This window comes from Knufia obscura (assembly GCF_036327395.1).
Source record: "Knufia obscura strain CCFEE 5817 isolate CBS 148926 chromosome Unknown scaffold_4, whole genome shotgun sequence".
NCBI classification, from domain to species: Eukaryota; Fungi; Ascomycota; class Eurotiomycetes; order Chaetothyriales; family Trichomeriaceae; genus Knufia; species Knufia obscura.
This window is the reverse complement of record NW_027042690.1, coordinates 2,139,516-2,166,693: the sequence shown is the minus strand read 5'-3', so window position 1 is coordinate 2,166,693 and position 27,178 is coordinate 2,139,516. Positions and strand designations below refer to the sequence as shown.

Sequence of the window (27,178 nt, the reverse complement as noted above, 5' to 3'; positions counted from 1 at the left end):
ACAACAGCTTGCGAACGTATAGGCACCCCGCAGCCCTAACTGTGCCTGCAAACCAACATGCCATGCGCCTCAATGCTCAAAACGCTCAGAAATACAACGACTGCATATCATCTTGTGCTCTCAATATCCCCTCTCAATCAATTCCGCCATTCTGCCACCAGGCGCCTGGTAAGCCGGTTCAACAAATCCAAACTCATTCTTCGGGAGCTCTTGCACCCTCGAGACTTGCGGTTCAGGAGGGCTGTACTGCCTTTGCAGATTCGGCATCGGTGCTGGCGTGCTCTCACGCAATCCGCTCGGCGTATGTGTTCTCGACGCGCTATTGCTCATAGGGTTTGGACTCCGGCTCGGCTGTCTCGATGCAGAACGAGAGTCGGACGAACGTGGATACATCTGCGACTGATCATAGTCATCAAAACTCCTTCTCGACACCTGCAGGGGAGCCGGTAACCCTTCATCCCACGTGGCACCAGTCTTTTGAGCTTTTAGCGGCAAACCACTCATCTGCCCAGTCATGGTGGGTGTCATGCTGACATGCCGCTGTCCCTGTGGGTAAGACTGCTGCGTCTGACCAGTCATCTGCGCCTGCAGTTGTGTCCGCGGTGACTCCCACGCTTCTTGCGGTCTCCAGCCTGTTCGTGCATCGTTTGCTTCTTGCTGGTCTCGCAGACTAACGTAGGCTCGGTCTTCGTTTTGGAATTGAGGTTGAGGGTATGCATCTGGCTGATTTGGGTCCCATGGTCCGGTGCGTTGGATATCTAGTGATCTTGATTCTCGTGCGATTTTGCGTTGTTCGTCGTAGTCGTCTCGGAGACCCTCCCAGCGTTCATAGTTCTTGATTCTTTGCTTTTCCCGGCGGTGGGATATTACACCTTTGTGGGCGAGATATGGTCCCCAGAAAATAAGTGAGGTCATTGCGGCTTCGTCTGGTAGGCACGCTACAAGAGGTAGAACACTGGATGGTAAATCGACCGAGAGCAAAGGGGTTCAGAACAATTCGTTAGAATTTGTGTTTATTGATCTGCTTCTGAATCGGGGTCGTGGCAAAGAGGTCGATGGAGCAGCCGAACCCCTAGACTTGCAATTCGGTGTTCGAGAGGAGTCTTGCCGGATTGTGCTTTTGCTCGGAAGCGGCGAATACTGAGTTCAAGGCACGCGAGCACAGTCCAAAGTAAGAAAATTGGGTATGGGGAATCAGGTCAGGTACATTGGGGAAGAAACGGTTCTTATATTCACTCTCGCTTCGATCATGCCGGAATCTGACACCGCTATTAATCAAGATTAGCCAGATGGTATGCGCTCGGTGACTAGGTTACATCTTTCTCTGGTGTCGCATTTGCTGCTGATGACAGAGAATCTGGAGCACAAGCCACTGCAGTCGGCACCCGGCTAGCCGTGAGATAAGACTTCGTTCCTGCTTGATCTCTCGTCGGCAGTTCCAATTGGGCGGTATCGGCTTTAAGGAGAAATAGACACCTTCTGGTCATATTCTGCTTCTCCCGTGAGTGGTTAGCTCGCCGTATGCGGCGACATTTAAAGTAAAAAACAGGGTTATGACAGTATACGGATGTAAGTCTGCGCCAGATGCGGCGATGAAAAAGCTGAGAAGAAGCTGACTCGTGTCCTCCTAATGCGGCGATGCCAAGAAGCAAGTCTCTGGCTTCAGAATGCAGACATCTGCTTCTCCCGTAAGAGGAAAGGTGATCGCCGTGAGTAGCTTAGGGCATCGGATTATCTATTAACCCATCATCTAGACGCCGATATCCCGATAGCTAAACTACTCACGGCGATACAGGCTTGGGACAGGCTCCAGAAGAAGAAAAAAATCCTCAGAGGGTGTCTAATGATGCTGGAGTGGCCAAGTCGGGCACGGTGAAAACGAGGAAATCGCAGCCAGCGCGCTTGGATTACCTCATCTGCGCCACTGATGAAATCTCGCATCACAAAGACAGCATTAAGCTGAAAAGAGGTTAGTTTCCGACAACAAGGCTTGGTACAGTATTGAGCATGCCGCCATTATGTCAACCTCTGTCCACCAGTGAAGGTCGAACGTCAATGTAGTATCATTCTTCTGCAAGATCATAATCAACTAATGCTACGGATGTTAATGAGAGACTGTAGCTAAGAACATAATATCCTTCCCACTTTCATACGTGGGTGATGACCTCCCTCGAGGCTTGAGTGACGTGTTTGCTCACGTCGAGCTTGCTTGTGCTTTGTGTTGCTCGAGCCTTCACACGCCCATTTGATCCTCCTACTTCGCCATTGCTTGCTTGCTTGCCGCGTCGCGTAGCGGTGGCACACAGCATGTCTACCCGGTATGAAGCTGTACTTGACACTCGGAGCCGATGGTCGTGCCGCTTTCGAAGACTTTTGACGGTACGTACATCCTGACTCGCTGCTGGCTGATCCGCCACTGCTGCTGGACAAGATTCTTTGCTTTGTACCTGGATTTCAGGAGGTATCCAGTAGCGACACTGATTTCGAGAAGTGGGCTGTGCAGGATAAGCTCAGCTGCAGGTTGGCCTTGATCTGTGTTGATGGAAATTTCTGGCAGTGGCTTGTCTTTGACAACCGTTGCCGTTCCACCATGAGATTATGGCACGAATAGTCTACCTCTACCTCGACCACGGAACGTATTGCCTCGATAGCCAGGGCCGCCACGTGGCATGGATGAGCTGAAGCTTCGCTGTCCGCCACGGTTCATGTTGTTGCTAGCTGATGGACCATATTGATTGCCAACGTTGGCAAGTGGTGTACTCCCACGTGCGAATGTACCTCGATCAAAAGAATCCGGATCGATTTCTTCAACAGGTACCCGAGGTTTCGGAGTGTTGGTAGTATTGATCGAGTTGGACGGCGAATGAACTGCACCACGGCCCCTGATACCATTGTTCGGTCCGCCACGTCCTGAAGAGCCTGGTCTTGGGACGTCCTTGGTGCGTGGCTTGAAGACAAGCTCTTCGTCCTCACTAGACCCTTCATCATAACGGAAAAGAGTTCGTGGTTCGGAGTCATCCTTAAAGCTCAGCGCACGGCTCGAGTTCTTCTTCTTGTGCTGCATGAAGTTGCTCTTTTCTGGTTGCTCGAGCTCGGTAGAAATACTCGCTCGTAACTGGTGGATTGTTTTGGGAACAACACCGAAGTCCTTGGCGATCTGGGCAGCATCCGCTGAATTGGTCAAGAAGATAGGAACGTTGTCCTTGACATCATCCTGGCCCTTGTATGTATACCAAACGACGTAGTTGATAAGTGACTTGAGAGTAGGAGGCACTGGCGTTGCCTCGTGCATTCTCATGGTAGCACACGGTACTTCGGGACTCGTCTTTGTGCTTTGTGGCTCTGATGTGACAGGCGAAAGAGGCGGAGTCGACATCGGCGAAGTCTTCAAGTCCTCGGAGGAAAGACTCAAGTCGTTGAGCAGCTTCTCTGGAGACACCCCAATGTGGGCTGGCTCTTCGGTATCTTTCGAGAGAGTAGTATTTTCAGTGTCGACCACATGTTCTGCTCCATCGGTACGAATAATGGATTTCGTGTAGTGGCTCTCAACATCGGCCCATTTCGTGTACTGGTCTTCTAGACCCTGGATCGTGACGGGGCTATGGGAGAGATCGGCGGTTTGGTCAAGAAACTTCAAGGCTTTGCGCGCATTCTGACCGAGTTGTGACGCATCCTTCTTCAAGAGGTGTAGTCGCTCGAGAGCTGCGAATGTCAATTTTTGTCATGCTGTGCCTGCCTATATCGCTCTTACTGTAGAGGGGCACCACCAAGTTGACGGTGCCACTTTGCACCCATGGTCCGATCTCGTCGAGGTTCGTGGTGAGGGCAGTATCATCCACAATGCAGTGGAAGGTATTCTGGTTGGACATGTTCATGTCGCGATCTGGGAGTGGAGAATCTGTATGAGTGGGAGATAAGGTTACTGGAACATGGATGCGCTTTTCAGGTTTTCGAGTAGCTCTGTGCTACAGCTGTGCAAAGTCAGTCATTGATCACTCGTGCACCGGCACTGATATCCGTCCTCAACGTGTCGTTTGGTAGAACGGTAGAGTAGCAGTGGAAGGAAGCAAGCAGGTCGTAGGGATGCTCACGGAAAGAGGTTGGGCTGTTTGTCGTAGCAGTGAAATGCAAGGTTGACATTGTGCCCGGCATTCAGACGTCGCACGCAGACGGCGACAGCATGTGACAAGAGATTGTGAAAGACATTCAATACTTCATGGAATATGTGCAGATCAAGTGAGTCGACGTTTGCGCAAGAAGGTGACAAGCAGTGTTCGCCTGGAAAACGAGGACGGCGCTTCGAATGTGGAGAAGTGGAGGAAAGCACAAGCATTTTTGCCCGCAAACAGATCTTCCTCGTTCCTGCCCGATTCCGCCCACTCTCCTAGATACGGACTACATGCGTAGGGCTTCAGCAATAAAATATGTTGGATGCGATGTCGTCTACATGACCACGGCAATATCATCATTAATTGGCTGCTCTCAACTGGATTTCTTGGGTATATGTACTCGCCATTGCACCATATCCGCTATACTCCGGTCTTCGTCTTGATCAAGCCACTGGTATCGCTCACTCGTGAAGCCCATTCCGTCCATGATCCATCGTATAGCCTCCTGTCATCTTCACTGCCAAATTTCGACTCTTTGAGCGCCAACTCAATGACGGCAGCTGTAACACCTGTACCGCAAGAAGTAATCATAGGCTTCTTCGGGTCCAGACCTTTCGATTCGAATATCTTCTTCAGCTCCTCTGGAGGCAGCAGAGTCTTCGTCTCCGGGTCGAGCAATTCATAAACAGGCACGTTTATTGAGCCTGGTATATGTCCTGACTTTAGACCCGGTCGTGGCTCAGGTTCGGAGCCCTCCCACCGGCCTTTTGATCTCGCATCTAGGATTTGTATCTCTTCTGCGCCTTCCTTGCCGTGGTCATATCCGATAGTCTTCATTTCTGCATATTTGACCACCATATCGGTGTTGTAGCTTGGAATGGGATACGTCGTGATATTAGGAACCATTGGTGGGCCCTCTTCGACCGGCAATCCTTCTTGCACCCACAGCTTGAAATTATTCAATACGTGCACTCGTGGATGCCCATACACTCGCATGGTCCATGCGACTCGTGGTGCAGAGAAAATTCCCAGCTCTTCCGTATCATACACCACCAGCTCGTCTTCCTTTCGTACGCCCAGCTTGGCCATTGCTTCAGCAAACACTTCGCACGTCGGTAGCATGTGAGGGTACTTGGACTCATAGTCCTTGACGGCATCTATGTCAAAGAACCGTGCTGAAGGTATTCTTTTCTTCTTGAAGATCTCAATGCCTTTTCGTCCTTGAGGATCGTTTGGCAGGAACCAAGCTGCACATATTGGGACCACTCTCGGATCGGATGAAATAGTTGTTGGCGCATTCTTCTTCAAAGCGTCATTGAGTTCGTTAGGTGTTACCACATACGATGAGAGAGCGTAGCCTCTGCGCTGCATCGTCTTATGCAATGACTGGACGGATATTGGTCTGCCAGAGCCTCTTGTAAAGAGACCTCTCAGAGCCATCGATCGTGTAGATATGGTCAAGGGCTTTCCATTGTCGAGGCTAGATCAGTGGCCACCTCTAAGATTGCGGCAGGAAGATCTCGCACGACAGGAAGCAGGAAGCAGGAAAGTGAGGGCGCGACACTCACCACATGCAGATAGAGCTATCGCAATTCAAGGTGGAGATAAACCACTGCTCGGCTCGACATGACATAACGGAAATGAGCAATTGTGGCCGATCATGTTGCAGCAACTTCAGAAGCGATTTTGTTATTCTTAGACGAAACGACATGTATTTCGCAAAGCCAAAGTATCATATCAGTCTGCACTATCGATGGGAGCAGTTCAATAGCCTGCGAGCCAAATGATGCCGATACTCGATGAAGCTGCGATCAGATGCAAGTACTGGTAACGATCACGTGCTGCAAATCGCGGTCGCGTTTGCCTCGTGAATGCAGCTGCTAGACTCGCGATGAACCTTGCCGTTCAGACTGATATTCAACATCTATACTCGCACTCTACGACACGACTCATGCAACAAGATGAAGGTCAAAATCAAGAAGTGGCATGCGGTAGCCACGTGGAGATGGGATATGCCAGAAGACGAAGTATGCGGCATCTGTCGAGTCCAATTTGATGGCACTTGTCCCACTTGCAAGTTTCCTGGGGATGACTGCACGCTCTGTAAGTTGTTATTGCTGGGTAGGAAGCCGATGCTGATGGTATACAGTGATGGGAAAGTGCGGTCATTCGTTCCATATGCATTGCCTGTTGACCTGGATCCAACAAGACTCATCGAAGGGGCTGTGTCCGATGTGTCGACAAAGTAAGTAATTGAGCGCCTCCGTGACAGCATTGCTGACTGTGATCAGAATTTGAATGGAAGCAGGGTGAGGATGGTGAAGCATTGCCGCCGCAGGAGGCACAGCAGGTACAAGGCACGTGAGGGACTTTATACCTTCTTAGCGATATCTGGACCCCTACCCATACAGCCTTACACAGCAACCCGAAAGAACCATGCTATCGCATCCGGAAACCAGCGATTCGCCTTGGACATCATCTTACAATGACCTAAGCACGACTTTGAACTGGCAAAAAACGGTTCGACAGCCCTCCATCAAGCCTTGCATCCACTCTCGGCACGTGGTTAGCTGCAAGGCTGCAGGTGCTGCATGACTGGGTCGGCTACCTGTCATCCCAATAGTCCATATCTATTCCACCCATCATTATCAGCGCAATCATGTAGTACCACAATTGCTGGACAATGTCCCTACCCACTCAACACGACAAGCAGGTCTCGAATTCACCATCGAAGTCGTCACTGCGAAAAACAAGCGGCACCGGCAGTATCCGCAACCTGCCCTCGAACAACCCAATTGCTGGTCCAACAACACACTTCGCTTCCCTGGCCACGCAGCACCACTTCCTCCCTCACTCACCTCCAAACCAGAATCTTGAGTACGAGGATGATGATGACGAAGCAGTAACCTACGATGACTCGGCCTCCTACCAAACTGCGCCGCAGCCACAACAGCCCTTTCAGCCGTTCTTCACGTTGATTGAAGATACTGTGACGAACGAGCACTACCACCCGACTATTCATTACATCTTTGCCGATGATGAGCCAGACATAATTACAGAAGCGGCTTGTAGAAGCCTGGAGCAGAATTCAGATGATTCTCCGTCGCAAGAGCAGGAACAAGTACATGATGTGGACGACCCAGAGCCTAGACTACCACCACCCAGGCCAGGCGTGAGAGAACATTACTTGATACTCGACGTCCAACCTTCATCATGCGCAGGGCCAAGCTCGCAGCAGCAACTGTCCGACCGCCTGCCCAGTCCTAGCCCAAGCTCAGTCGAGACGGCCCAAGCATTGACCAAAGCATATCCATACACTGTTGCGTCTGCACAGTCCCTCTCGGCAGATTGGCAGGTGCTACGGACGAGCATTACAGACGCTCCAACCATGAATGCAGAACACCAACATCCGGATGAGCAACATCTCATGCTCAGGATCGAAGGTCGAGGCAACAGTCCAGACAATGCATTTCAGCGAGGAGAAGGAGAGACGACAGAAGATATGATTGAGAGGTTCCAAACCAGACTGGCCGAGATTAGACATCTCATGGTCGATCTCGAAGTCGGAGGAGGGCCGCAAGACCAAGCACAAGCCGAGGATGAAGGAGACATGTTCACTCAAGGAGGTCTGGTCGGCATGGGATTTCAACCTTCTGGTTTTGGCAACGCCGTATTAGATGAGCAAGACTGATCAGATTCGAAATACCATTGCCCTTAGAGCCTCCTGTTGCCCCTCAGACAACTGCTCTCGTACTTCCTAACTTGGTTCTGTCTATCTATCCGCAGGATGACTTGTCCAACAGGACAGGTGCTTCAGAAACGTAGAGCGATTCAGGCGCCTTCCAGCCGATAATGCTACACACAGCCTTGCTCAGATCGAGTTGCCTTGAACGGCCACTCGTCAAGGTCTTGCACTACCCAACGTCCGTGACCATCAGTAGTAACAAAGTAGATTGGCCAGCGGCGATGTTTCTGCGGAACTTGACTGGTCTTATGAGGTCGCGGTCTAGCTTTCACATCCCGAGCGATGGCTTTGCACTGTCTGATAGCCGCGACCTCTGTGTTAACACACCGAAGCGGTCTTCGATATCATAGCTCATAGTGGTAAATAGCATATATGGCAAGCGCTCGTACTGCTGCCCAAACTGTATGAGATTAGCGTGGAATTTGTCCAGCGCCATGTGAGAGAAGTCCCACGATCTTTCCACCCTGAAGGATCGAATCATATTCGGGTCCACCGTGTTGCTGACAAGATTATACGTTTCGTCACGAAGCAGATCGTTGGCACTGTTGAGGAGTCCACTGCGCACCCTTTTGGAGCACTGTAAGCAGACTTCGGAGTTGAGGAAAGGAAGTCCGTCGTGCTGCACGGGCAGCCTCATCTAGGTACTGGTGTTGGTCAATTGTCGGATAGTAAGATTGGACTCAGCTCTGAATCAGTAGTGCATGACACTCGAAACAAGAATTCCCTATAATGGACCGAAGCAAAACATTCCTCTCAAGCCCTCTCCTACCTAATCGTAAAACCCCCATCAATCCTCAAATCCGCCCCATTAACCATTCCACTCCCATCCCCAACCAAATACTCAACCGCCCCCGCCACCTCCCCCGGCACCGCAAACCGCCCCGTCGGAATCATACTCTCCATCTTCTCCCTCTTCTCCGGATCGGCCCATGCCTTTTTACCAAGTTCAGTCAGGACAACCGTCGGACTCACTGTGTTAGCTGTTATGCCCAAGGGTCCCCACTCGAGCGCCATTGACCGTGTCAAGGCGTTGAGACCAGCCTTAGACGCGCAGTAAGCTGCGTGCCCGTCTAGTGCTACATGCGCGGCTTGGGAGGAGATGGAGAGGATCCTACCAGGCGGCTTTTCTGTGCCAGACGTGGGTGAAGTGGTAGTGTAGAGTTTATGAAACGCCTGACTACAAAACATCGGGCCCAAAAGGTTAGGAAGGATGTTCTTCCTTGCCTCATCCGCTGAGGTCTCGGAGAGAGGTTGCACGGAGACGTAGCCGGCCGCATTAATTAGGATGGAGGGGAATGTGTTTGTTTCCTTGGCGTAGGAGGCGATGGTGTTGAAGGCTGTGGTAACGGAGGTTTCGTCTGTGATGTCGCATTCGACTGTGGTGATGTGGTCGGGTGAGGGGCTGTCGAAGGTTGAGGTTAGGACTGAGGAGACGCGGGATGACTCGAAGGGGGCGTAGAGGAGGGCTAGGGTTGCGCCTTTTGAGTGGAGGGTTGCGGCTATTGTGCTGCCGAGACCGCCTGGTGACGGAGGTGTCAGTGTTGGGTTGGATTGGTCAGCGAAGACGTAGATGAATGTTCTTACCTAGTCCGCCTGCTATGATCGCGAGTCGGCCCGAGAATGCCATATTTGGATGCTCCTTTGCGACAGCTGGAGCTATATTGTCAGTGTAAGCTTGTATGGAGTGAATATAAACAGCTGTGGGGAAGCTGTTGTATGGGTCGGATGGAGATGCGCCGAGCCGATCTTCAATGATACAACTTGTGCTGAGCAGCACAGTCAAGCCTTTTCCGGATGTCACAGCTTGCATGGCTGCAAATGACCTGTGATGCTGAAGTACTATACATTTTGTATCTAACACAAAGCCATCGTCAGTGTCCTTTTGTTGTGCAAGGAAGATCGACAACTTGCAAATGGCTTGAAACACCACTCCAATAACCTCTATCGATGAGGTATCTTGACGCTTCCCAAGCCTGCTGCGTGAATTGGCATGATGATCAGTCAAAAGATCAAGCATCAGGGAGATGCGTTGCGCTCAAAGAGAACGCAAGCGGCTCGCACACTTCAAGCTCCGCCACAGTCATCAAACCTTGCTCTCAAGGTCGTCCACACCCCTGGCTCCAGGGGCCCCGTCAATACCTCCTCGCAGCGCTCGCACACTGGCGGGAAGTCCTCTCTACCTGACTTCTCTGCAAGATAACGCCAACAACGAGCGCACTTCTCCTTTGCCGGACTCGTCACAAATACACAGGCCATTATCTCTGGATATTCACGGTCAGGATACTCGACTTCACGACATTTTGTCCAGGTGTGTTTTTGCCCGTTGATCGAGTTTTGGAATTGCATCGCGCAAGCAGCGCGAACAATCTGGCGCTCTTCCTCCGTCTCCGCATCATTAATAAACCTAGCGAAGTCCTCGTTCTGCAGAACACCGTTGACAGTGACACGAACATCAGAAACGACCATGAGCTGGGACCAAAAAGCAGGCTCGAAGAAAAGAAGTGAGTGGTCATGATTGAGCTCAATTACAACGTCGCAAGCCAGAGATTGACCCATCAGCTTCTCTGCACGAGCCTCTTCCTGCGCTGCCTTTACAGCAGAGTTTACGACCATGATCCAATTGATGTCGTTGTTGCTCCTTGTATCGTCCCACTCATTTGGAAGAGGATTCCAGACGCGCTTCAACGGATGACCTGCCTTCTGCTTGATAGCTTCGGGTGTAAAGTCGTACGTTTCTTCAATAAGCAGAGGCGTGATAGGAGCGAGCATGTGCTGAAATTGACAGAAGATATGGTACAGCACTCTCTGACACGCTATGCGATCCAAGTCGTTGGCTTTGCCGCAATAGATTTGATCCTTGATCGACTCGAGGTAGAAAGCCGAGACATCTCTTGCAAGCCATTCATTGATGGCAGCTAAAGCTTTGTGGAACTCGTAATTCTGCATGGCCTCTCGAACTTTTAGGACGACCACATACAGCTGATAAATTGCGATTCTGTCCAGGTAGGACCCGTCCAAGGGAACCTCGTCGGCGGGGACCAGGGACCTAGGATCGCAATCCGAGAGCATCCCTAGCAAGACCTTCATAGTAACACGGTATTTGTCGAGCGATTTGTGAACATTGGTCACTACCTTTTCGCTGATCACGACATCGGTGGTCCAATCACCTGTGGCTGCCCACAATCTGAGCGCGTCTGGACCGAGTGGGTGCAGCACACGTCCCTTCTTGGAAGCCTTAGCTGATTGAGGTGCCAGTCCAGTAACGATTTGGTCCGGATTGACCACGTTGCCGATGGACTTGCTCATCTTTTTGCCTTCTCCGTCAAGCGTGAAACCATGCGTCACAAGCTGTTTGAAAGGTGCATGAGCTAAGGCTGTGGGATTTGTCGCTTTTTGGTAGGCAATATTGGTCAGGACGCTTGACTGGAACCAACCGCGATGTTGGTCGCTACCCTCGAGATATACATCCGCGAGTGCTTGATTCTGAGATGGTCGGTTATTCAGCTCTGACATGAGCGACCAACTTGTGCCGCTGTCGAACCAGACATCCATGGTATCTTTGCCTCGAACATAGTCACCTGCTGGCAGGCCAGGCGCAACCCAAGCAGGATCATTCGGAGCATCCGACCACCAACGATCGATGCCACGCTCTTTGATTACACCGATGATGTGATCGATGCTTTGCGCAGTGAGGACCGCTTCGTTGGTCTCCTTGTGGTAGATCGCAGGTATGGGCACTCCCCAAGCCCGCTGCCGAGAAATGCACCATTCGCTTCTGTTCTCCACAAAGCTCTTCAATCGTGACTTGCCTGACTCTGGTCGGAAAGTGACGTTCTCTAGCGACTTGACGACATCTTCTTTGATCCTGGAGATGTCTGCAAACCATTGAGCTGTGGCTCTGATCATGATAGGCTGTTTCGTTCTCCAATCGATCGGGTACTTGTGCTTAAAATCGTAGCTCGTGATCAAAGCATTTTCGGAGCGCAAGAGATCCAACACAGCCTTGTTGCCCTCCTTAAAGATGAATTTGCCGGCTAACAAGGCAGGCTGAGCAGGGCTTGCAGCATCTGTGAATTCTCCTTTATCGTTGACCGGTGTCTTGATTACGACTCGTCCGGACTTAATGTAGTGTTGCAGTGCCTCGAAGTCGTCGCCGCCGTGTCCGGGTGCACAATGGACCAGGCCCGTACCTTCGTCGGCCGTAACAAATTCAGCGTGGATGATAGGCCTGTTGAGAGCCTCTTCCCCGAACTGCGACAAACCTGAGTATGTGCACTCCAATAAGTCTTCCGATTTCAACACTTTCAGGACCTTAGCTTCCTCGTCGAGCTGTTCGTTGAGATAGGCCAAACGTGTATGCGCCACGATGAGATTGCCATGCTTCGCCGACCGCACCAACAGATATTTGAGGTCCCGGTGTATGGCTATTGCTTGGTTCGCAGGCAAGGTCCAAGGCGTGGTAGTCCAGATGACAGCATGAACAGGCTCTACGGACCCTCCGATGACAGCAGGTATTCGGAACTTGACCAGCGCCGCCGTCGAAGTATGCTCATCTCTTTCTACTTCTGCTTCCGCAAGCGCAGTCTGAGAGGATGGAGACCAATATACAGGCTTATGTCTTCTGACAATAAGCCCATGCTCAGCCATGGCCTTGAAGACCGCAAGCTGCCTCAACTCAAAGTCCCTGTCCATGGTCTTCCAATGGTTGTCCCAATCGGCCATGATCCCCCATGATCTAAAGCCTTTCATTTGCTTCTCCACTGCTTTTGCTGCAAAACCTCTGGCTGCGCCTCTGATCTTGACAGGGTCGACACCAGACCCTCTTTCCCAGCCATGTTTCTCAAAGGCTTTGAGCTCGATCGGAAGGCCATGGCAGTCCCAACCAGGAACATAGTTGATTCGCTTTCCTCCGGCAAGATTCGTGCGACAGATGATGTCCTTCGTGATCTTGTTCAGCGCATGGCCAACGTGTAGCTCACCATTGGCGTATGGCGGTCCATCATGTAAGGTGAATGTTTCGTGAGACTCGGCTGGCCGCTGTCGAAGCTGCTCGGCATAGAGGTCATCCTGCCGTGATACGTATCGAGCAAGGGCTTCGGGTGGCGGCCTAGGAGGAAACTTCGAGCTCGGTAGTCGCAAAGTCGACTTTATGGCTTTTAGAGCTTCGTTCATATCATCTTTGATGCTTGAGCGATGTGTATGGAAACTACTGCGAAATATTTTGGAAGGCTACTACGGCGGACCACTTCCGTCGACAGTGCCGATCTTTTGGAGACGCGTCAACGCGTAAAGTGGTCGCTAGGAGTTCTGTGATGCAAGAGCGCAACAATATTTATGCTTAAGGACGATTGTGAACGACCTTTCTAATGCCTATCTAAATCTCGTGTTGATAGACCGTCAGACAACTTATTGTATCGTTCTTCAACACCTCGAAGAGAAGTCCTGGAAAGCCGAACAGCTCCGTATTGCTCATATTGGGCATACTAGCCTCAGTACCTGCCTTTATCGAGCCCTGATCTTGGGAAGCTGGGCCTTCCTCGAAGCCACCTAACAGCTCGATGGAGCTCTCTGGACTATCACCCACACCCCATCCACGATTTAGCACCATGCCGCGCTGCATCCTTTTCTCCTCCTCAGCATCTCTGTAGCTACTGTGCCACACTTCCTTCAGGACGTCGGAAATTTCCTTGAACCTCATTTGTGAGGTCAGCTCTCGAGATTGACCGTTATCATCGAGTGCAATACGCCATCGACTTCTCCTATGTCGGTTGAACGAGTATGACCCAGGTATGTTGCTGTGTAAGAAGACCTTCGTCACCACGAAATCTGCCGAAGTGTCTGCGTTCGGTGACCTTTTTGATTGGGGCGTGGATACCAAAACGTCGAAGCCATGATGAAAATAGTTGTAGAACGCTTCCGACGTAGATTCGTCATCTTGCGCCTCTTCAATGTTAGATATCTCGTTCTCGGAATCATCGGTGTAGCTTTTGGCCGAAGATTGATCATGGTCGCCTAAGTGAGGATCTAGACCAGGGGACATACTAGGCCTCCTGGGCTTCGATGAGGCTCCTCCGGCATGAATTGATAGCCCATTCCCAGATTTGCGAAAGATTGCATCGGGTGGACCTAATTCAGCTACTAGATCTTGAGGCGTGGTCTCGTTCAGACCAATCATGAAAGATGAAGATGCGCGCCGGAAAAGCTCGAGCCTGCCGTTACCATGGATGACAACCTCCTCGATCTCGTCAGGTACTGTCTCAGCAGACTTACTTGCGAGAGCTAATGACCTAGGTAGTTGAGGACGCTTGGTGTACAGGGACTCTCTGGCTTCTGGCCAGGATGAGCCCGAAAAGATGGCTAGTGACGTTGCAGGTGAAGCGACAGATGATGAAAGCAAGGACACGAAATCAGCCTTTTCAGACCACGATTTGTGCTTGATGGCGAATCTAGCCGCAAGTCCAGGCCATGAGAGTACATATGTTCCTTGAGATTCTCCAGAACTTGGTGGTATGTACTCACCTGGATAAGACGGACCAAACAAGCGATTGTAGAGGTGTTTGAATGAAGGTCCGGGCACCGGGTCAGATACAACTTCGTTCGAATTGCCAGTCCGGCGGACAAGGTCCTGTGATTTGTAGGTGAACGATGACTTAGAGAAATCTATGATCTCAATAAGCCGCAAACGTTGATCTGGGCCGTCGAACCTCAAACGCAGCCCGTTAGCTGGCAGGTTTAGGACAATTGGATCAAGCACAGGTTCTGCTGTGGAGTATGCAAGATAAATTTGCGGATAAAGCTGAGGTTGCGATTTCAGGCGAGTGAGTATGGCATGCAGTGAGGCTCCCAGGTCTTGTCGAACGTTAGCGGTCATTCTGCTACTCTACCATACCTGTTGAACGTACTTATCCATCCTAAGCCGCGATTCGGTGCGATCGGAAAAGAAGGTAGTGCATCAGCCATCGCAACGAAGATACCACTGTGTCCAAGGTATTTGACGCGGTGTCGAATATGAAGAAAGATATGCCTTGAGGCTATCATTTGACACTTGAGTAGGCGTTTGCTGCTCGCAAATAAGCAGCCCACATGACTGTTGCTAGCGGAAGCTGGACTTCAGGTGACCATGTCCAGCCAGAAAATATCGAATCAAGACTCCTTGACAGCTAGGTGATCCGACAATGAGTTTCCATAGGGATCTTATCGTGCTTGATTGACAGTGATAGTCATCACAAGGCAGGGTAGGTCGAGAGGGACGTCCTGCAAGTTAAGGATGGAGCCGGATCGACAGCGCTAAAATATCAAGCCTTGCCTCTTTCGTAAAAAGAAAACATTGTACTCGATGTGGCATGCAGCCGAGCTCCCACCTCTACTATCTGCCGCATGCTTGCTCGGATCCTAATCCTGGTCAGTATCTTGATATTTGCGCATCAACAATAGACACTGCCTTATGCGTTGACTAAGTATCTCAGACCTTACGCCAACATGCATCGGCATAATGCTCTTGCACGATGCGGCTCTCGCCCTCCCAGCGTGCCTCCTACCAACGTCAACCTTAAGAGGAAAGAACGAGATTTTGATCAAGACGCCGGCGATGCCACGAATATCAATGTTGTTGTGCGATGTCGTGGGCGCAATGACCGCGAAGTACGAGAGAACAGTGGTGTCGTGCTGTCGACCACAGGTGTCAAGGGAACGAACGTCGAGCTATCAATGGGACCAAATGCTATCAGCAACAAGACCTACCAGTTCGACAAGGTCTACTCACCGGCCGCCGATCAAGCCATAATATTCGATGATACTGTGTCGCCCATCCTCTCCGAGATGCTCGCCGGCTACAACTGCACGATTTTCGCATATGGACAGACTGGAACAGGCAAGACATATACCATGTCTGGAGATATGACTGAAAGCTGTGGTATGCTAACAGATGCCGCTGGGATTATACCAAGAGTGCTGCAGTCTCTCTTCCAAAAGCTGGAGGCCGAAGGCGCAGAATGTACGGTGAAGTGCTCCTTCATCGAGCTATACAATGAAGAGCTTAGGGACTTGTTGTCGGCTGATGACTCGGTCAAGCTCAAGATATACGACGATGCCAACAACAAGAAAGGTCACGGTGCTACACTCGTCCAGGGCATGGAGGAGTCACACATCACGAGCGCAGCTGAGGGTATCAAGCGACTCCAGCAAGGAAGCCACCGAAGGCAGGTTGCCGCCACAAAGTGCAACGATTTGAGCTCTAGAAGTCATACTGTGTTTACCATAACGACCTACGTCAAGAAGTCGGGCAGTTCCGTCGACGATTACATCTGCTCTGGGAAGTTGAACTTGGTGGATTTGGCTGGCAGTGAGAACATCCAGAGGAGCGGCGCCGAGAACAAGAGAGCTGCAGAGGCTGGTCTCATCAACAAGAGCCTGCTCACCTTGGGCCGTGTCATCAATGCCCTTGTGGACAAAGGCTCACATATCCCATACAGAGAATCGAAATTGACAAGGTTGCTTCAGGATTCACTAGGTGGCCGGACCAAAACATGCATCATTGCGACTGTATCGCCAGCAAGAAGTAACCTGGAAGAAACCATATCGACGCTCGACTATGCATTCCGCGCGAAGAATATCCGCAATAAGCCCCAAATCAATACCATGATATCTAAGAAGACCTTGCTTAAGGAGTTTACAGCCGAAATCGAGAAACTGAAGAGCGAGCTTATTGCAACAAGACAACGAAACGGTGTTTACCTGACCAATGAGAATTACGAAGAGCTGACGATCGAAAGCGAGTCGCGGCGCATCCTTAGTGAGGAGCAAAAAGCACGCATCGAAACCATGGAAGCAAATCTGAGGAACAGAGTGCAAGAGCTGTTCAGTCTCACAAACAACTTCACCTCATTGAAGAAGGATACCGAAAACACGCGAGCTGCACTAGAATCGACAAAGGATGTGCTGCAAAAGACCGAGATAGTGCTGGCGCATACGAAAGCGGATTTGGAGGAAGAGTCGAAGCTCCGCCAGAGATATGCTGTTACGGAGAGCAAGCTCCATAATGTGGGTAAGCAGCTGATCATGACTATTGACGCCTCCGTGCGGGACGTCGATGGTCTGCATTCGAAGCTGAGACGGCGATCGGCCCTCCATGCACAAAATCAACAGCGCTGGGAAAGCACGAGAAGTCGTGGCAAGAACGCTTTGAGCATGGTAGAGACGAACCTAGAAGAACTTGAGCAAGAACATAGCGCGGCACTCGAGGCAGCCTCTGAGAGAGTCCGTTCATTCGTGTCAGCGGAGCTTGATCGGACGCAGCAAGCTCAAACAATTCTCGGCGAGTGCCTCACCACTTTGGGCTCGGAAGCACAATTGAATGAAGCGCAGACATCTGGTGCTAGGGACGACATGAACGAGGTGCTAGAAGAGATCAAGGTTTTGAGAGACGAGGTGAAGAGAAAAGTCGGTGAAGGTCTCAATGGCCTTTCCGATGCTGCTGCGAGGATATCTGGAGAGGTCATTTCCGAGCTCGATCAATTTCATACGCAATTGCATGCATCCTACAGTGGTCTCGGCAAAGAGATCAAGGCTGTATTTGATGACCTCACGAAGCAATTGACAGCACAGCGAGAAGAGTCAGACCGGCTTCGCACTGCCTTGCAAGAAGCCAATCGCAAGAACATGCAAGCATCTTTATCGGCTGCGAGTCAGCTTGAGGCTGCGGTCGAAGCTGAGAGAAAGGCGGCGGATGATGAACGCACGCAGCTTATGCTTTCAATTACTGATCTCGTTGCGCAGTCCGACCGCAAACGCGAAGCTCGTTTGGGCGCGGCGCTCACTACGACACAAGCCGGCATGGTTGAGGCTACGGAACAGTTTGAAACAGCAGACAGGACGTACACTGAAGGCATGGGGAAATGGATTGCACAGGATTCTACGCTGCGCGAGAAAGTGGCGAAGTCGAAGGACGAGGTAAAGAACCGATTCAAGAAGGACTGGGCCGCAGTCAGCGATCGCAACACCAATATACAGGGATCCACCAAAGCAGTCCACAAAGAAACAGTCAAAATCGTCGATGCTCAAGTCCAGGATATGGCAACCCAGATGGCTGCACTGGATGGCTTCGTTGCTCGAGCAAGAAAGCAGAATAACCACCATCATGAGCAGCATCTAGCCTCGCTGGAAGCCATGTCGACTCAGTTCAAAACGAGTCTCGAAAACCTTCAACATCGTCTGTCAGTTTCCTCGACGGAAACCTTCCATACTGGTATCAAAGCTCATCTCGATGAGATAGCATCCACCTTCGCAGACGTGCAGGACAAAGCAAGGGAGCCGCTGCAGCAGCTGCAAGAAGACCTGACAAAAGCCGAGATAGCGTCTTATGTTCCAACGGGTCAAACACCACAGAGGAGAGAATGGTCCTACCCTAGGGAGCTGCCTCGAACCATACCACTACCAGCATCCACAACACCCGTCGGAAAGCCACCGAACAAACCATCCTCCTCCAGATCACCAATGAAATCACCACGCAAATTTGGCTCACCGCGTAAGTCGCCTAAGAAGCAGATTGTGCGAGCTGATACGCCTCCGTCCGTCACCGAAACAATGAAGCAGCAGGCAGCGCAGATCACGACACAAGAGATGGAAATGCCGCCTCCACAGCTTAGAGAGTTGGACGTCAATATACCATCCTCAGCCATGAAGCCACACGAAGTCACAAGCACAAAAGACATCCGCTCCTCAGGATTCTCAATCCCCGAAGAAGACTCGAAAGCCTCCACTATGACGGCCACAGCCACGTCCCGCCTTCCAACAAAAGCACCAAACGCCACAGTCCGCGCAAATTCATTCACATCAGCAGCCGAGAAAAACGAGAAAGAGAATCTCCCGTCTATCACGGTCATCGCAGCAACGAAAGAGCCAGCATCGATAGTACCGGTGCCTATTGCTGAGCCAGGAGATGCTAGGAATGGCAAGATGAGCAAGAGTTTCTATGTACCGCGCATGACACGTAGTAGTGTTGCTGCTATGAAGAGAGGCACCCTGGGAGATATGGGGAGGAGTATGAGTGGTTAGAAGACATAGACTTCATCGTCCACGACTCCGCAGAAGGTGATAGAGGGGAAGAGTAAAAGCAGGGTTCATGGGCGTCCCTGAGATTGCTTGGTTGGTGTCATCAATATTGGAACAGCTTCATCTGTCTTTGTTGGATCATCATGGACGGTCTGTGTTGGTGCTAGTCATTAGTAGTGATACCCCTTTGGCATAGCATAGCATTACACAGCGATGTGAGCGTATTGCTTAATATAATGAACGACCTGCATCTAGACAACAATGTTGCTGCTTACGCTCGCTAAGACCGCCATGCTTGAGCTTGACGAGCCCCACTAGAAACGCTGTGAGGTCGTTTACCCTGAATAAATGACCAGTCGCCTCCTCCAAGCAAAAGGCATTGCCAAGACCAGGGCCCTGATGCTTATATGCCTTGCTGCCTTACTAGCCACCGTCACTCCAATTTCCCGCTGTGCCGATTAACCGACGTCGGAGAACACTCCTACTAGCCGGAGATGTCTACTTCACGCGTTAGATTAGTGGCGATCGCGCCACCATGAATCCGGGGACTCGAACAGTATCGCCGGGACATCATGCCTGTGAAGAAACATCTTCCCTCGAGATCCCTTGACATCTACCAGGCCCGGTTCACGGCTTCAACCGATGGAGCTTCAAGCCAGCACGGATGACAGGGCAGATCCGCACGCTCAAAGAATATCTTCGCACGCCCGGGCTAGCATTGATGACCAGAACTCGAGCAACTCAGATCCATCTTCAAGCTCAAACGTGATCCCAAATGCTACGGACGTCGAGAAACATGCGCCAACGCAACCCGCCGACACACCAACACAACGTCCAGACCTCGTCGAGTTCGACGGCCCCAACGACCCCGGCAACCCCAAGAACTGGTCCAGGAAAAAGCGCTGGATCATCACCATCTCCGGATCCATGCTGACCTTCACCGTCACTTTCTCAAGCTCGATTTTCAGCGTTGCCATCAACCCGGTCGCCGAGCAATATCACATTTCGCAAGTCACGTCTACCCTGGGTGTCTCACTCTTCCTTTGTGGATTCATCTTGGGTCCATGTGTTTTTGGCCCTGTGAGTGAAGCGTATGGTCGGAGGCTACCGCTCTTATCAGGCTACGCGGTATTCGCAATCTTCCAGATTCCGGTTGCCGTTGCGCAGAATGTCGAAACAATCATGCTTGGACGGTTCCTTGGGGGCTTTGCGGCGAGCAGTCCCTTGGCTGTGGTAGGAGGTTTACTGGCCGATATCTGGGACCCGATAGATCGCGCTTACGCCATCTGCGCCTTTGCCTCGGGCGGGTTCAGTGGACCAGTCGCTGGGCCTATCGTGGGCGGGTTTATTGTTGATTCGTACCTGGGCTGGAGGTGGACGGCGTGGGTCACTCTGATCCTTGCGGTAGTGGTCGGTGTCATCGGCTTATTCGCGATCCCCGAGACCTCCGCACCACGGATCTTACAACATAGAGCTCGAAAGTTGCGATTCGAGACTGGAAACTGGGCTTTGCACGCGAAAGCAGATGAGAATCCGATCACCAGGAAAACCATCGTCTCGGTGTATCTTGTCAGGCCATTCATCATGCTCGTGCAAGAACCGATCCTCGCTCTGATCACGGCGTACATGAGTTTCATATACGGCATTCTCTACCTACTCTTCGAAGCCTATCCAGTGTCGTTCCAGGAGCAACGGGGCTGGAATGCGGGCATCGGTTCGTTGCCGTTCTTGCCATTCCTGGTCGGAATTGCGCTTGGTGCTGCCGGTATCGCGTACTCGACAAAGACGAACTTCACACGCGCGTATGTCAAGTACGGCAAGACAGTCCCGGAGGAGAGGTTACCGCCTATGATTGTCGGCGCTATCATCTTGCCAATTGGTTTGTTCTGGTATGCTTGGTAAGTTTTTGTCTTCACTTTACTGCCATCGGATCCATGATACTAACGCCACACAAGGACATCATCTCCGAACATCACCTGGGTGCCGCAAGTGCTTTCGTCAGCCCTGCTGGGTGGTGGGTGCATGGTTGCCTTTTGGCAAGGTATGAATTACATGATCGACTGCTACGGCTTTTACAGCAATTCGGCCATTGCGGTCAACACCTTCATTCGCAGCATTGCAGGTGCAGCCTTCGTGAGTCCTCTCTTCAGCGTCAGATCCACATGCTAATGCCTCATGCAGCCGTTGTTTGCCCACGATATGTATGAGTCTCTGGGCGTTGCATGGGCGACATCTGTTCTCGGCTTCCTCTGTGTCGCCTTTGCGCCTGTCCCAATCCTCTTCTACTATTATGGCGCCCGGATACGTGCCAAGAGTCGGTTCACACCAACTGGCTGAATGGGAACCTTGCCGTATGTCGAGCAGAAAGATAGAAGATGTACAAGATATTGAGCCACCACCCATCTACCCAGGATTGGTACATCAGGGAGGTCGCATCCATGCCTTCGGCCATTTAAACTTCTTCCCTAGTTCTGGTCCAATGCACTCGGTAGCCCAGATTGTGGGACAACATTTCATCGTGGTATCGTCCCGAACCTTGCCGAATGTGGGTGCTGGCGTGACTGGCCCGTACTGTACCAAATTATCATAGCATGTCTCCGAGAGCTGACAACACAAATCTAGATCGGTTCTTGTAGTAAGACTTCTATCGTTTGAGGGCGACCCCTCGCTCTTATCCGTAGCATCCGTCGGCTCATCGTATGATGGTAGTTCGCCGATGCCGAGATCTTGCTGAACCATTGTGAGCAGTTCAATGGGAAGCTGATACATAAGTTAGCACCTGCACTGTACACTACCTGCAGACTGAGCTTGCATACCACGACGCTATCTATCGTGTCAGACGATCCACTCAAATTCCCTGACAGCGTGGAGTCCTTCATGTGGCTAGCAAACATTATCCTTGATGTTTTGCCGTTGTCGCATTTACTCTCGTCCCTGAAGCATGATTCGTCTGGCACGAGTTCGGCGCATGGCAATTTATTGTAACCATGTTTCTCGAACCAGTTCTTGCTGCCTGAAGGGATAGCCGTTGCGAAGACAGAAAGTAGCTGCAGATATTGTGACAGCTTCATTGTGCAGACTTGGGACATAGCTGAGGACAGAACACATAGAGTCCTACAACAAAGCATGAGGAAATATAGTGTGGACCGCTGATCGGGAATTCCTGGACGACCGAGTTCAAGTCACACCGTAATGGTATCGTGGGAATCTGCTCACTTTCGATGTGTGGTCGTGTAGTCATCATGGTGGTGACCGTGGCGGAATAGTCATTCCGTACCGGACATTGCTTTGAAAACATGCTCAGTCGAATGGCTCTTCAGAGTTGAGAATGAGGACCTCGTTCGAATGGTCACACCCCTCGGCCTGCGATCCACTGCACGACCTTCTCCTACAGTGTCGCCTCTCGGAGTATCGAATTGATCGGATGTATGCACCAGCAACGTGGACTGGCGTGCTCCTCGAATACAAGCTCGTTTTGGGTTATAGTTGCCTCGCAGACCCGCGATTCGGCGAGCCTGAAACCAGAATATGGGTTGGCTTCCTTCAATTGCACCGCAGGATACTGGCGTGCCCCCAGCATTGGTGAAGGTGACCAGCTTGACGTTCCGCGTCAACCATGCTATCAGGTCCCGTGCCCAGCCTCTTGTCCTCTCGGTTTTCCTGTCACTAGGAAAACCCTCAACCCCTTATCTTTATGTTCTCTCCGTTACATTCCCTGCATCGCAATGCGTGCCGGTTCTTCGTCTCTTGTACATCGGTGACCCGCGGTCCGCTGTGTTTCGTGGTTTCGGAGGCTCGTATGATAGTCTTCTGGACTGGTCGATTTCTTGTCATGGCGGCCTCCTTGCTCTTATGTTTCGCCCTTGTTTGCAATGAAACGCTCTATCTGGCAGCCAAAGTTCATTACATTGACTGTGATATGTTTGGTTCGGCAGCTATTCGTGAGAATCGGCGTCGTGTTTCTAGAATCAAGGTGGTCGCCAAAGTGGCTCTAGCAGGCTGCTATTCGAGTTCTCACTCCATCGGACAGTGTTGTAATCTCGTGAAGCCTTTGTGTGTGAGGCAATTGCAATCCTCGACCGCGGTACAGCAGCTCCATGGAAGGCCCTCCAAACTCCATATTAGCTGCAGCGTGAGATCCCAACTGCATGCAAGGATAGTGGCAACAATGCTTCTATGACATTCTGGAGTGATTCGTTCATAGCCTTGATGGTCTGGCTCTGAACAGCCTTTTGTGCAGAATGCTTCGAGTCTGCGTGAAGGTTGTTCGAAGTTCGTGCGGGCACCGCCTGAAAGGGTATGCACGCTGTCTGTGCCTTTGTGTACACTGCACTTCCACTTCATTGTCATCTGGAGCTTGTGAAGTTGTTGCTCGAAGCTTGTGCAAGTATGTCTTTGAGCTGATCTGCACATCGGAACGCATCTGATTGTCGTTCCAAATGGTGAATGAAATCTTGAGCTGGTGATAGCCGTTGGAAGCTTGTGTGCTTGCGACGCTGAGTTGAGTGACGTATTGTGTCGTTGGTTGCTGCTCGCAGTATGCATGATTGTTGCTCCCGAGCTCTTGATTTCATTCTGAGTAGAGGATAGTCGTGCTGGATTGTGGTTTGTTCCAGTCTCGACCAGAAAAGGGTAGTCAGGTAGAAAGATGATCCTATATGACCAGAGGTAGAAATGCAACAGTGTCGCCGATGAAGAGTGCTACGCGAATGATTGGTTGACATCATTGCTTCGATGGTTTGATGTGAAGATGCTCTTGGTCCGAAATTGCTGACCTCTCTGCATCACACCATTTTGTTGCATCGTCGCACCACCCCCTTACCACTCCTACTCAATCCCGCCTGTTCGGGCACCCATACCCACCCGGGATTATGACGATCCCTGCGTCACCAGGAGGGTGCTGTGGGCCACCTTGCCACGATCAGCTTCTCAGAGGATAGAAGTACCATCACTCCCCGTCGCCAACCGCCGGGAACCACACAAGCACACCTCCTGGATTTAGAATTCGCTGCCCCAGACATTTCGCTCCCTGTCAAGCGCTAGCCCAAGACCTTGCTCTTCTCCGGATAGACTGGTCTGGGTTCTAGACCTCCTATCAGTCAAACATGCCTGACGAAACTCCGGATCTGAGCGCTCGTCCGCAGGGGCGTTCTGAAACTGTTCGAAAGCTGCCGGGGGAAGCGTGGGCAGAATAGTCTCATACGTCTTACTGACGAGCTCTTTCATGATTCATCGTCGAATCGCCAGCTGCTTGACCGATAGAAGACCCTCCATTGCAGGCCTATCGGTATCAGAGAGGAACTTGTGCCAGGCTTTGAGGGTGTCTTCGGCCTCCTTCTTCTCCCGCGTCGGCTTGTGCCATTTCCGGCGACACAACCGCCAAAGCGCCACCAGCTCGCCTCCAGGCTTCTTCGTGGTCAAGCAAGTCCAAGCAACCAAAGCATTCAGGACATAAGACCATGTGGTGGCACCGGGGCCGTTCTCGGGGGGCGCCACCGTGATTTGCCTATAAGATACTCGTCAGTCGTAGCTCATTTTCGATTTGTGTTTCGCTCTCATGAGATTCATGGTGATGGTGTGATCTGAGCTGAACTTAAATAGGTATAGATATGGATGCGTACGAAATGTGAGTTTCTAGAAAGCTAGAGTCGAGGCAAGACTCGTATCAGTATAGGAAAAGAATCACTTACCCTTCTACCGGAAGAGACAACCACACCAGAAGAAATAGGATAACAGTGACGATGTCACTGTTGACAGACATACTGAATTCAAAGGGACTTAAAATTGATCACGAACAGAACACAGACAACGCTCGAGAATTGTGAAGTGTGATCAACGAGCAAGGAAGGACAAAGGAGCGGGCTGCGGCATACAAAACCGCAGTTGGAACATCACCATCATGTCAGACCTGTCAGGAGGGCACCAGCGTCCTGCGATGCCTCCGAATGTCTGACCAAACATTCTTGCCACGGGGCATTGCCTTCCCGTATATGTGCCCATAACAGTGCTGCTCTCCCTGCTTCAAGCTCAATGCTTTAGCTCTCACCCAATTGTGTTCTCAATGTCACCATGACCCGTATGGAGGAGTACCAAAAAGCCGACCTCGCGTTCGAGCGACGTGGACATCGGCCCAACGACCTCACACATTCAGATGATCATCTCTCGGGCACCTGTCTCCCTCGTCGTCGACTCTTAGAGTGACAGGAGAATGAGATCAAAACATTTTGATTGAGCATTAGTCTACCACGTCTCTCTTCGGCCCTGGTCTTACCTTGCAGATTCATGCCAGCTTGGCTTTCTGGCGCGCCGGACCTGTTCCGTCGCTTCCTCCTTTGCTGTGTCAATAGCTTCTAGACGCCATCCTCGGATCGTGCTGGCATCAGGTCTCCGCTTCCATCTTGTACCAGACGAGGATCGCGCGTATGCTGCGGATGCATTAACGAGGGTACTGACGGCATAGTAATCTTTTAGTAAGAGCAGGAATCGACGATGAGGTGATTAGCCAAAGGCGACAAACTCTCAAAACATTGTTAATAAATTTCATGAACGAGAGACCCTAGACATGACATTAAGCAAGCATGAAACAATATGATGCCACGAATGAGATGAGAAAAAAAAAGAATACTTGAAGGACACACGAGATGCTCGCACGGCTCGGTACGCCAACTACCCCCTGTTTTTTCGTTAGTCTAGCGTGTCCTGTTCGCGACCTGCGCGTACTGTCGCTCAACCAGATGCCAGAGATGTATGCCGATGTCGAGATCTACACTGCGTCTGAGATGACAAGGGTGGCTCTCGCTTGATCACGGGTTTCCAGCTCGTGAGCTGAACATCCGGCTCGCCTTCGAAGCTGTTAGATTCTCGACAACGGGCGCCGTCAACGATTGAAAAGCGTAGTCGACCTAGAACGTAATCTTACGGCAGACACCTCAACACGATAGACACAACACGGCTTCAACAGACTGGCTCGGATCCATTGGTCCATCGCCCTTGCGTACCAGAGAGTAGAAGTTTTATAGCGATCACTCATGCTGACCACTGCGCCTAAGATCGCGATGCATACAGTATCGTGTGCTCCTAAAACAACGTCACACATGAACCCGATATGGCCTGGAGTATACAACTAGAATCTGAGGCTGGCGTCCTCCTGAGCCTCGCACAGCAAGCCGCACCCGCTCACTCACTTAGCATACGGATCAGGCTCCGTACACCTCGGAGGCGGATAGATCATCCCCGGAACCTTCTTCTTCTTCCCTCCGCAACTAGACCCCCAAAGTGCAAAGCAGCAGTGTATCCCATCCCAGTCCTTCTGGTCCTTGACCATATCATATACCTTGTGCGGATCGTCGTCTCGGGCATCCAAGTAGTCATAGCATGCGAAAGTGAACATGCAGCAGTCGGGACTCCAAAACTGTCGTGGTGATATGGTATGAGTTTGAGTGCCCTGGGAGGCCGCCGTGGTGTTGGAACCGATAGCGACGTCTGGCGTGATCACGGTCGATGATTCGGAGTTGGCTATGTCGGGATCGAGATGGAAGTGTGGTAGGGTCATGGCTATGAAAGCGTCGGGATCCTAGACGTCACAGTTAGCTGGTAGGTTTTGACGGGCGGTAGAGCAAGATTGAGTGAGGATACATACGTAACGCATGGCCATGCACCGCTGGTAGCGGCCCTCATCGATGTCGGCGAACACTTCGCAAGGCACATCAAGAAACTTGCCAATGTCCAGCCCGAGCGAAGTCTCTGCACGGGCGTGGTCACCATGGACCGGCAACGCCGACTCGAGCGTGGAGTTCGTGTTGTCTCGTCTTCGAGCCTTATGCGCATAGCAGTCGTGCTGGAAACATGGCTCTTCCGGTAACAGTGCAACACAGTCGAGGTCAAATGGGAAGTTCCAGCTGCGACTACTTGCAAGCACTGGCCTGACGATGACGGCCAGAGAAGCAAGCAGGAGGAATATCTTCGGGATAGCCATATGGACGTCTCCTGATCGCAAAGGCAGAACGCACAATAGTTTCCTATGGGCTCTTGCGACTTATCAACGAGAATGTGCGAGATAGCTTCTGAAGTGGTTGCGGTGCTGAGACGGAAACTTGCTCACATCTCCTTATTTGAAAAAGCATGGTTCTTGCACCACGATAGACTTGCTTGCGCTGATTAGTAGTGTTGCATGATTTAGTGACCATTCATTCGAGTGCCTCTGAGTAGATGTAACGACTGGGCTGAATTTGAGCAACCCGCGAATACATCATCAGCAAGCACGATGCAAGAAAAG

The 27,178-nt window shown here is 51.3% G+C and overlaps 10 protein-coding genes across 10 annotated transcripts; 3 read left to right on the top strand and 7 right to left on the bottom strand.

Annotated features, from left to right (window-relative positions):
- Positions 1-120: 120 nt before the first annotated feature.
- PMZ80_004750 (uncharacterized protein) lies at positions 121-915 on the bottom strand (the record flags this gene model as incomplete). Its single annotated transcript, XM_064873173.1, has 1 exon — positions 121-915. One exon carries the CDS (start codon positions 913-915, stop codon positions 121-123), a length of 795 nt encoding a protein of 264 aa, XP_064731831.1.
- Positions 916-2,596: 1,681 nt separating this feature from the next.
- PMZ80_004749 (uncharacterized protein) lies at positions 2,597-3,869 on the bottom strand (the record flags this gene model as incomplete). The annotated part of the gene is made up of 2 exons (XM_064873172.1): positions 2,597-3,702; positions 3,752-3,869. The coding sequence occupies 2 exons, from the start codon at positions 3,867-3,869 to the stop codon at positions 2,597-2,599; spliced, it is 1,224 nt and encodes a 407-aa protein (XP_064731830.1).
- Positions 3,870-4,529: 660 nt separating this feature from the next.
- Positions 4,530-5,549, bottom strand: PMZ80_004748 (uncharacterized protein; the record flags this gene model as incomplete). The annotated part of the gene is made up of 1 exon (XM_064873171.1): positions 4,530-5,549. The coding sequence occupies one exon, from the start codon at positions 5,547-5,549 to the stop codon at positions 4,530-4,532; it is 1,020 nt and encodes a 339-aa protein (XP_064731829.1).
- Positions 5,550-6,792: 1,243 nt separating this feature from the next.
- Positions 6,793-7,800, top strand: PMZ80_004747 (uncharacterized protein; the record flags this gene model as incomplete). The annotated part of the gene is made up of 1 exon (XM_064873170.1): positions 6,793-7,800. The coding sequence occupies one exon, from the start codon at positions 6,793-6,795 to the stop codon at positions 7,798-7,800; it is 1,008 nt and encodes a 335-aa protein (XP_064731828.1).
- Positions 7,801-8,619: 819 nt separating this feature from the next.
- PMZ80_004746 (uncharacterized protein) lies at positions 8,620-9,664 on the bottom strand (the record flags this gene model as incomplete). Its single annotated transcript, XM_064873169.1, has 2 exons — positions 8,620-9,374; positions 9,439-9,664. The coding sequence occupies 2 exons, from the start codon at positions 9,662-9,664 to the stop codon at positions 8,620-8,622; spliced, it is 981 nt and encodes a 326-aa protein (XP_064731827.1).
- Positions 9,665-9,918: 254 nt separating this feature from the next.
- Positions 9,919-13,026, bottom strand: ISM1 (isoleucine-tRNA ligase; the record flags this gene model as incomplete). The annotated part of the gene is made up of 1 exon (XM_064873168.1): positions 9,919-13,026. The coding sequence occupies one exon, from the start codon at positions 13,024-13,026 to the stop codon at positions 9,919-9,921; it is 3,108 nt and encodes a 1,035-aa protein (XP_064731826.1).
- Positions 13,027-13,228: 202 nt separating this feature from the next.
- On the bottom strand, positions 13,229-14,725 carry PMZ80_004744 (uncharacterized protein; the record flags this gene model as incomplete). Its single annotated transcript, XM_064873167.1, has 1 exon — positions 13,229-14,725. One exon carries the CDS (start codon positions 14,723-14,725, stop codon positions 13,229-13,231), a length of 1,497 nt encoding a protein of 498 aa, XP_064731825.1.
- Positions 14,726-15,333: 608 nt separating this feature from the next.
- KIP1 (Kinesin- motor protein) lies at positions 15,334-18,906 on the top strand (the record flags this gene model as incomplete). Its single annotated transcript, XM_064873166.1, has 1 exon — positions 15,334-18,906. The coding sequence occupies one exon, from the start codon at positions 15,334-15,336 to the stop codon at positions 18,904-18,906; it is 3,573 nt and encodes a 1,190-aa protein (XP_064731824.1).
- Positions 18,907-19,475: 569 nt separating this feature from the next.
- PMZ80_004742 (uncharacterized protein) lies at positions 19,476-20,805 on the top strand (the record flags this gene model as incomplete). The annotated part of the gene is made up of 2 exons (XM_064873165.1): positions 19,476-19,481; positions 19,552-20,805. 2 exons carry the CDS (start codon positions 19,476-19,478, stop codon positions 20,803-20,805), a joined length of 1,260 nt encoding a protein of 419 aa, XP_064731823.1.
- A 5,278-nt stretch (positions 20,806-26,083) lies between these two features.
- PMZ80_004741 (uncharacterized protein) lies at positions 26,084-26,551 on the bottom strand (the record flags this gene model as incomplete). Its single annotated transcript, XM_064873164.1, has 2 exons — positions 26,084-26,476; positions 26,543-26,551. 2 exons carry the CDS (start codon positions 26,549-26,551, stop codon positions 26,084-26,086), a joined length of 402 nt encoding a protein of 133 aa, XP_064731822.1.
- Between the last annotated feature and the right edge of the window lie 627 nt (positions 26,552-27,178).